Below are 10052 nucleotides of genomic sequence, written 5' to 3'. Positions count from 1 at the left end.
TGAACCCCAAGTTGAGAATCGCTGCTTTACCATCAACTGGATGACTAAATTAAATCTGCTAGTGCTTTATAGATGTACTTATCTTGCACATACAGGTTTCCTCTAATGTACTGAACACCAGTGAGCAAAATGAGACTTTATGCAGATGCTTTGAAGGCCTAAAGGCATTTGTTGCACACACATACCCACCATGGTACCAACAGTTCAGAATTAGCCTCACCAGCTTGTGAAATTACCTTGTTGGCCTTAGCTTTCTTATACACTAATTTACTTCATGCACACTAGAGATAAGAATGCATCTACTGCGTAAGTCAGATAGATTTAAACACTTGAGTAAGACCCTAAATCCTAAAGGCTGACAACAGCTCCAGCAACTGACACAAAAATTTAACAAGATAGTCCTCTAAGGCACCGTTTCTTAAACTGTGGGTCATGAAAAAGTGGGCAACAATAAAAGCTTTCTGAACGCCATCTAGTCATTTACATGAATCTGTTAGCAACAATATACAGTGTTTACAGTGGAATCTGCAGAAAATGCTTCAGTTGTACTTCATAAAAAGGAAAATCAGCTTGGATTGCTGTGAGTTTTCCAGGCTGTAAGGCCATGTTCCAAAAGCATTGTCTCCTGACGTTTTGCCCACATCTATGGCAGGCATCCCTAGAGATTGTAAGGTCTTACAATCTCTGCGGATGCCTGCATAGATGTGGGTGTAAGGAGATAATGCTTCTGAAACATACAGTAGCCATACAGCCCAGAAAACTCACAGCAACCCTGTTCTTCTGGCCATGAAAGCCTTTGACAACACATTGAAAATCAGCCTGTTTAACAAACCCTGAAAATGCTGGTTTATTATCAGTAAATGTTTTATTTTTATACCTATATACTCAGGGTCATGGAAACATTTCTTGGGTGGGAAGAGGTCTCGAGTGGAAAGCAAATAGACACATGGATGTGGTCGTGATTTCTTAGTAAGCAGGTACCAAAAAAAAGTAAGAGAAGCTACACCACACACTCAACAAGCAATTCATAGAATCTGCTATTAGAAAAATGCTTTCACAAAATACAGAATAGAGCTAACTTTCAGCTAGTCAATTCTCTACAATTGCGAGTTTTACATTCAGTTTTGATTATTTGTGAGATTCATGTGTTCCTTCTTCTTCTGTCCTGCCAATAGTGTCATTCATACCAGTGCATACCAGATGCACATTCACACAGCAGCCCCATCCTGAAGAGGTGAATGGGGGAGAAGTCATCCCTGTCCATGCTGTGTCCACCTCCTGAGAATGGGGCTGATTTGTGAATGTTCACAGGGTAGCCCCTTCTTCAGGAGGTAGGTGCAGGGGTGACAGTGATGTCTCATCTCTCCCCACCTGCCTCCTAAGAATTGGGCTGTGTGAATGTGCGCACAACTCCAGGTTTTGGCAGGGAGGTCACTGGCTGTGGAGCTCAGCAACCAGATGCATATTCTTCATGCTCCCCACGAACTACCCACCCATAGCATTGGCAGGTTTCCCCTCACTTTCATGGTTGTCCTGCTCCTCAACCGCTACAAATGTGGAGGGATGATTTTATTTTGCTCCAGAAGCATATTACTCCTTAAACATAGTACGATTCCTCTTGTTTTCATCTTTCAAACTACTTTGGGACCAAGATGCTTTAGAGCGTGCTTCTATATTTATGAACCTGACTGATCATGGCAGTCATTGGTGGTTTCACATGGGGCCGAGATCCATTTAGGAACCACTGAGGATACAGCTTTGAGTGTGTTGGCCCCTCTGTGGAATTCCCTGCCAGCTGATGTTAGTGCATACCTAACGTGGCTTTGTTGTTGTCATCTGCTAATGCAACCTTCCTGGACTGAAAGACCGATCGCTCTAATATTGATATAATTATCTCAACTTGTGTTCTGTCTTTTGACAGTATTGTACAGTGCTTTGGCAGGCAAACATGCAACATCTTGCAAGGTCAAAAAATTCAAGGCAGGAAGTCATGCCAACAACCTGGGTTGCTGCCAAGTTGACTGAATGTAAGGAATGGCCTATTTTAGGAACGGAAGAAGTATTGTCACTGCTGACAATGTGGTTACTAAGGAGATTTGATGTAAGTTTGATTAAGAGTACATAAATAGGGGTACTGCTCAATCATGGAAACAAGAAATTGTGTTTATTACAATACAATTTAACAGTTGTCTTCCAGTCTGTAGTAATACTAGTATCAAGTCTCTCTAGCATTATCACATATCTTGTATGGTTTTTAACATATTTGCTGATGAAAAAGCTAGTGAAAGTTCAAAATGTTTTGGGTATTCTAGTTGGACAAACAGAGTTATCATTGTTTTTTGAATTTTAAATTTTGTTGTATTTCCCTGCATGCCAAACATGCCTATCACTGTTTCCAGGATATGAAAATACAAAAATTTAGAAATTTTAACAACAGGGAGAAAAATGCTTTCATTTGAATTATAGCGGTCCAGATATATATCTATACAGCACCTAATTTTTTTTCTGGATGTAACAGTACAGAGACTTAGGGCACATCTACATGAGCCCTTTTCCCAAAGTAGGAGAGGAATAATCTCTGTGGCAGATGCATGATATTTTAACAAATCATATCAGAAGAGACTTGAGAAACTGCAAGTTGCTTCTGGTGTGAGAGAATTGGCAGTCTGCAGAGACGTTGCCCAGGGAATGCCCAGATGTGTTATCATTCTATGGGAGGTGTCTCTCATGTCCTCACATAGGAAACTAGAGCTGACAGATGGGAGCTCACCACATCTTCCCGACTGGAACTGCATGATGGAGAGAGCTGATTCAGGTTAATGGGGCCTTCAATAACAAAATTCACAGGTTGCTCCAAAATTTCTCAGAGCAAACCACGACCTCAGGCCCATGCAAACAGGGTCTAGTTCAAAGCTGGAACTGGCTACAACTGTTTACATGGCCACACATATTCCTTGGGCTTGGTGGCCTAGAAACATGGAACAGCACTTGTTCTTGTTGTAGCAGTGCCCAGTAGTAACCACATGGCTAGTGTCTATTGCTTGTCACCTGATATGATGTCAGCCAGGGTATAAGGTGGAAAGAATTCAGTAAGAATACAGGCAAAGGCCTGCACACAATATAACTGTATGTGGACACATACAAATAAAACTATGATACAACTCCATTAAAATAAAACTATGATACAACTTCATACCAAAGCTTGTTCTACTGCAGACAGTGCAGTAAGAAGAAAAAAGGTTATGGGATGAAGTGACCATGAGGGAAGTATGGAGAAGGACAACATACGTCAAAATACTGACATTGTCTCAAAGGGACAACAACTTCGGTTTCCAACAAAAAATCTCCAGCAGACGTATGGAACATGTGGCTCATCAAAGATTGATAGCTTGTAACTTCCATCAGTCCTTGCCGGCATCGTCAACTGAGAGGCATAATGGGAACTGAAGTTCAACAACATCAGGGGCCAGTCTGTAATCTTCTTTCTATCATAGACCACCATTTCCTTTTCTGTGTTTAGGATGCAATGGAACTAAGAGCTTTTTCTACTGGTTGTGTGTGCCTCTCTCCAGTGTAGATGCCACTCTGTAGCTGACCATCTTTGACTGCAGCCCAGGCCATCTGCTTCGTGGAGAACCTTGCTGCCCAGTCTCCTGAACGGCTGACCACTATCACTCCTCCTAATCCTCCAACTCTGGTTTCCATGCTATTCAGGGCTTCAGTGGCAGCCTCTTCTGGCGACTTTCCTGAAAATAAAAATCAGAACATATGAGAACTACCTTAAATTTTAAGTAAAAGTAATTACTATATATACTCGTGTATAAGCTGGCCCGAATATAAGCCGAGGCACCTTATTTTACCACAAAAAACTGGGAAAATGTATTGACTCGAGTATAAGCTATTGGTAAATTTCAAAATAAAAATAGAAACCAATAAAATTTCATTAATTGTGGCATCAGTAGGTTAAATGTTTTTGAATATTTACATAAAGCTTTAAGATATGACTGTCCAACTCTGATTAAACCATTATTCTAACCTTCTTCAATGTAAATTCCAATAATAATAGAGTAAAATAATAAATTAATAAAAAGTAATAACAGTATTAATAGAGTAAAATAATAACTGTAATAATAATAGAGTAAAATAATAAATGTAATAAAATAATAATAGAGTAAAATAATGTGAATGTAACATTAATAAGAGTAAAATAATAAATGTAATAATAATAATGAGATTAATAATAGAATATATATATATATATTTAAAAAACAACAACTTTGACTCAAGTATAAGCCAAGGGGGGCTTTTGCAGCTTAAAAAGGGGGCTGAAAAACACGGCTTATACCCGAGTATATACGGTAAGTCTGAATTAAAAAAATTAAATTAAGCATCTTTTTATCTTGTCAGATTATCCAACAACAGGCTGTTGTGGCTAGCGCATCAATAGTGGCAGTTATGATCCAAAGGACTATGTTACAACTTCCGCACATAGTACCAAGACAGGAGACTTGCTTTAATCTAAACATCAATTCTCAGACCAATGACAAACTTCTTTTGAAACTGAAGAGAGGTTCCAAAGCCATTTATGATTTGACAGCTGTTCATCAAAGGAAGGGGACAAAAAAATTTCCACTGGACTAGTTCAACCCCCCCCCCCTCCATTTGTTTGGGGCTAAGACACTCTGGGTTCCTGCCAATGCAAACACTCCTGAGTTCCCGCTTCACCTTCTGCAGGAATTATTGCAAAACGCCCTTCCTAAATGCTTCATCTGATCACAGAATCAAGGTCACACGAGTCTACGCAGCCTCCACATAAAGCTTCAAGCTGTGTTTCATTAAACCTAGTTAATGCCCAACAGTCATTCTTCTTTGCCTCTTAAATGCCTCCAAATGAAAGAGATTCCACGGACTTCTCATAACTGGGTTGCATTGGCCAGCTGTTCTAATGACAGACAGAATATTATAAATGACTGTGGGAAAAGGAAGTTTATACACGCAAGATACAAAAGTCAACTGTATCAGTAGATGACGAACAAACTCTGCCAGAATTTGGAAAAGTTACTTTTTAAAGACTACAACTCTCATTAGCCATCTCCCAAAATCTGACCTGTATTTTCCTTATTTTTGTTTAAAAAGTGACTATAGTTTTGGGTAGTCTGAGATGAATCACTTGGAATTATGGTTCTACAGAATACAAATCCACCCAAGCCTTGCTGTATGGTATTGTTCATGTTTTATGTTTATTTTTGGTCACTCTACAAAGTGAGTGCTTCCAAGTGAACAAAGACAGCTGTAACTAAAGAAAGAAAAATGTCTCATGAACACAATCAGTGTGTGTGCACATGTGCATAGGAAACACCCTGAATAACATTGCCTTTTTCAATTTATAACCTCGGATTTCTTTCAAGAGGCAGTGTTGCATCTGACATGACACCATGACCCAGACAATCGTATCAACCAGCTCGTAGAATTTGCCCTTCTTTACAAAATGAAACCCAAATATCCCAGAATGGAAACTATTCTCATGTTCAGCAGCCAAAGCTCCTGGCTTTATGAACACTAACAGGGAAGATATTTTCATCCGGCAACAGCTGCCATAATAACTCCCAGACATTCCAGCAATTGCGAAAAAGGATTGTTCAAGTTTACACCCTTCAATGGAGCACCTGCTCTTCACTTGTGACACTCTAGTCGGAATTATGCCTCATGGGTTTGGAAAGTTTATCTAACACACCCTGGTAAGAGAGAGAGAAAAAAGAAAATCAAAGTGGGGCCTCTATCTATCTGCCCCTTAAATGCTGTGGTCCACAACCTAAGCCAAATTAAAATGAACTTTATTTGTAAAACAATGCAAAGCCAACCAAGTAGTGTTTTACTGGAAGTTCAAAGGTCTGGCTGACATCGCTGCCTATCTTCATAATAACATCTTCCCCAACAAACCTGCATGGCCTCTAAGATCTTCTAGGGAGGCTCTCCTCTTGCTCCCACCCCTGTCATAAGCTGGTGGGGATGAGAGAGACAGCCTTCTTGGTGGTGGCTCCCCATCTCTGGAATTCTCTCCACAGGGAGATTAGGCTGGCACCCACCCTGTCCATCTTTCGCAAAGATCTAAGAACTGTGCTTTCAATTAGACGGTTCCCCAGAAAAGTTTGGCCCCCAGCTGTGACCTAAAATCTAGTCCTTGCACTTTACTATTGTTCCCTCCCAGAGACATAATGTTCCACCTCATATTGCCCTCTATCCCTAATTTTGTCATCTGCCATTTGCACTTTACCCATCAGCCCTGTCCTTGTAATGGATTTGCACCAACCCACCCACCTGAGCCCAGAAATGGTTACTATTACAGGACACAGGTTGTTGTTTGATGGTTGTTTTTATATTGTTATGTGGTTATTTGTTTTATGATGCTGTTTTATGAATTTTAATATGTTATAGCAAAATTAGGTCGGCTTCATCCCTCCTCTCTTTTAGAAAGAGATTAAAAACATGGTTTTGGGACCAGGCATTTGGACTGTAGGTTTGGCAGTGTTCACAATGTTTGAACTTTGACACAGGACAGGCTTCGGACTGAATCGTCAAACACTAAATCAGATCTGGATTCGGCGATATGCTGAATAATAATGATGTTTTAATGTATTTTAATTCAATGTTTTATCTCTTGCATAATGTTGCTATATTGTATTTTATATGTCGTCCGCATCGAATTGCTGCCATTGTAAGTGGCGCTGAGTCCCCCTTCCGGGATTGAGAAGGACAGGATAGAAATGTTGGAAATTAGATTTAAACTGTTTTATTATGAATTTTATTATGTGATTTAACCTGCTTTAAATTATGTATTTATGTGTGTTCGGCATCTAATTGTTGCCAGTTTGTGGGGCTGTCCTTGAAGACAGCTCAGAAATTTCAATTGGACCAATGGGCAGCAGCCAGATCATTAACAGGAGTGACTTACAGGGAGCAGTCAACCTCCCTGTTTAAGAAGCTCCATTGGCTGCCGTTCATTTTCCAGTCCCAATTCAAGGTGCAGGATGAGGAAGAGGGCCTTCTCTAGTGTGCCCCGCCGACTCTGGAACTCACTCCCCAAGGACATCAGGCAAGTCCCCACATTGGCAGTCTTTTGGAGGCGCTTGAAAACTTGGCTGTTCCAATGTGCCTTCCCTGAATAAAGGAAACAATACCCTGATCTGACCCATTTTCTGCAAAATGTCCTCTGAAGCACTTTATCTACCCGTTGGAGTAATCCACTACATTAACCTAAAAAACAAAAAACAAACCCTGTTTAGACATACTCTACTGCTGTTCACACCCAGTGTTCTGAATTTTTAATTTATTACATTTGGCCCTGCCAACAGTGTTGGATTCTTGTATTTTAAATTTTCTGTTTTATTGCTTATATGTTATTTATAATGTATTGTATTGTATTGTATTTTGCTGCTGTGTTGTTTTTACTGATGTATTATTGTTGGACTTGGCCTCATGTAAGCTGCCCCAAGTCTCCTCGGGGGGGTGGTGGTGGGGTATAAATAAAGTATTATTATTATTATTATTATTACTACTACTATTACTATTATTATTATAGCTGTGGTCCACGATCTGTAGCTGTGGCTTAGTATGAAAAACCATGGCCACATTTCATATAACTTTATTCAGGAGAAGTAGGTCAATGATTCTGTTTACAGTCTGTAATATAAATTCATAGTTTGGGAAACACTGAAGGTAAAGCTCTCCAGCGCTTCATGTAACCTGATTGTGTTTCAAACCCTTGAACATCTTGTAGCCAGCTGTTTATCTTAGTCACACTCCTCCTTAATACACAGATCAATACACATACCAGCCCACTCCATTTCTATTCATAAAGCTTTCCTTTCAAAGAGCCAGAGACACTGATGGTTTAAAAGGATGTCACAGGTTATGCCAGTAATGATGCAGACCCTTCAGCAATTAGAATTGAACAGGTATATCTGAGTTAATGAAGCAGATGTGTTCCTGGCCATTACTTTTTTAACAGAAACTCTGGTACCAGAAGGTAGACATAATGAGGGAAGAATAAGGATAGGTTCCTGCGTCATAGAAAAAGAAGAGCAGGTCAACATGTTCCAGTTGACTTTTTATCCAAAATCAGTATGATGCACATGCAAAATGAAAAATACATATCCTCAACTGTACCCTCAACTCACTTCTGACACAATAAATAAATAAAAAAAAGCAAAATGAAGCAATCATATCAACTAAACCTTGCACAAGAAAACAAAAACAAATTGAACCTTCTAGAAACTACCTGAAGACATCTTTCAAGACATATACAGGGACAACTTTTCCTCTACCAGCTTCCACTTTTATTGTGATTGGCGGCCAAGCTTAAAATGACAATAACAACAGTAATAATAGGAGAAATCCATGCAGGAAAAAGACAATCAAAGCACCCCCAACAGATGGCCACCCAGCTCTTACAATAATAACAACAACAATAATAGGAACAACCCCAAGGGCCACCCAGTACAACTCCATTCTACCATGCAGGAAAGGCAGAATCAAACACCCCCAACAGATGGCTGAGGGAAAATTCCTTTGGTGGTGAGAGGGCTGAGGGGAAAAGTCTTTTGGCAGAAAGGGAGGGGGGGAGAGGAGCAGGAAAGAGGAGGGAAAGCTTAGAGGGCGAGAAAGAGGAGAGAGAAAGAGGAGGGATGTCACCATGAGGAAAATAAAGAGAGGGAGAGCAAAGGAAATTTTTCCTTATATCTTACATACATACCAACTTAACTTCTCTAAGTCAAACTGTAGGACTTCAGTGATTATTGCAAATCATGAGCAGGTTTCATATGTCTAGTATTATGAGAAGCACTAGTCTTGAAAGCCTGAGTTAAAGTCCCAAAACATGGTAGCATAGTCAGACTATATGCTATCATGATATCCTTATAGATTAGGCACTGAATATTTTGAGTTTTGCTTAGTTGACTCTATTTGAGCAACATCCAACTTGTAGCTACCAACAAATTGTGTGTAGGGAGGTAGGTCTATATTGCATAACAGCCCTGCTATTGTAGTAGCTCTGTGCTTCTATAGGAGCTTCCCTCCACCTTGTAATTTATGATCCATAAAACCCCAGGCTTTACCTTGCTCCATGTGGTAGAGGGTAAGTCTTGCCAGAACCACTTTCATAATGCTCTCTCCGTGGCCTGTGGTCGAAGTGGCACCAACGGCATTATCAGCATAACCCCCGCTTCCTGATCAAAAAACAAAAAGTAAAAGACGTTAGATGATGGTATCCAAATGGACTAGGAAAAAATATTTCAAAAGCAGCTTCCACATAAATTCAATTTATGTGGAAGTAAGAATTATAGGGAGACAGGACTAATTTGCTCTCCAGTGAGAAAAACGTGAACTGGCATGTCTTAAGTCCCAATTAATTCTAAGCAGCTGTTTCAGATGTCAGGATGCTATGTGGCCCCATTAATAACTGGTTGAACTTTCTATAAGGACTGGCAGGTAATGCCCTACGTAGCCAGCTTGAATGCTTAGTCACACTGGGATGAGGCAATACAGGGAAGACAAAAATTGGAAAAGCAACATTTTGTGGCTATGCCTTGCAGAATCCCCCATCAGTCCACACTGCCAGTCGCCAAGTTAGTTGAGGGATTCTGAGTACTGTAATCTCTAATATAACTTTTTCTATCTTTGGATGAAGATAAAGGCCAACTAGTTATTTCTATATTACGCCAAAATGGATATCATGGAACCAATACAGAACCTTGAAAGAATGGAAGTTATTTTCACAGTCAGTTACTGAGACTGATTGAATTGGAAGACTGATTTGTTGGCCAAATGGCTAAATCTTCTGGGGGAAAAACCCCAGTAAAAATGTTTGTTGGGAATGCATGTCTTGTCTTCTGTGATTTTTTTTTGTACTCTCCATTAATGTCTTTAATGAGATATTGACATCTGAATGTGGGTGATTTTTCAATACATAGTAGGACTCTGTGGGTAATTCAGTCTACAAAAATTGAAACACAGTGTACTGTATATTGAAGATTAGTAAAGGCAAAGGTTTCCCC

The 10052-nt window shown here is 39.8% G+C and overlaps 1 protein-coding gene across 2 annotated transcripts in view; it reads right to left on the bottom strand.

Annotated features, from left to right (window-relative positions):
• Positions 1-2142: 2142 nt before the first annotated feature.
• Positions 2143-10052, bottom strand: part of ASRGL1 (asparaginase and isoaspartyl peptidase 1) — a 36523-nt gene continuing 28613 nt past the window's right edge. For both annotated transcript variants that reach the window (XM_060752847.2, XM_060752848.2), the window contains exons 6-7: positions 9114-9224; positions 2143-3746 (exon numbers count right to left, since the gene is read on the bottom strand). In XM_060752847.2, coding sequence (XP_060608830.2) covers positions 3517-3746; positions 9114-9224 — 341 coding nt within the window. In that variant the 3' untranslated portion in view covers positions 2143-3516. The remainder of the gene's footprint in view (positions 3747-9113; positions 9225-10052) is intronic.

This window comes from Anolis sagrei, chromosome 1 (assembly GCF_037176765.1).
Source record: "Anolis sagrei isolate rAnoSag1 chromosome 1, rAnoSag1.mat, whole genome shotgun sequence".
NCBI lineage: Eukaryota > Metazoa > Chordata > Lepidosauria > Squamata > Dactyloidae > Anolis > Anolis sagrei.
This window is presented reverse-complemented; position numbering and strand designations above follow the sequence as displayed.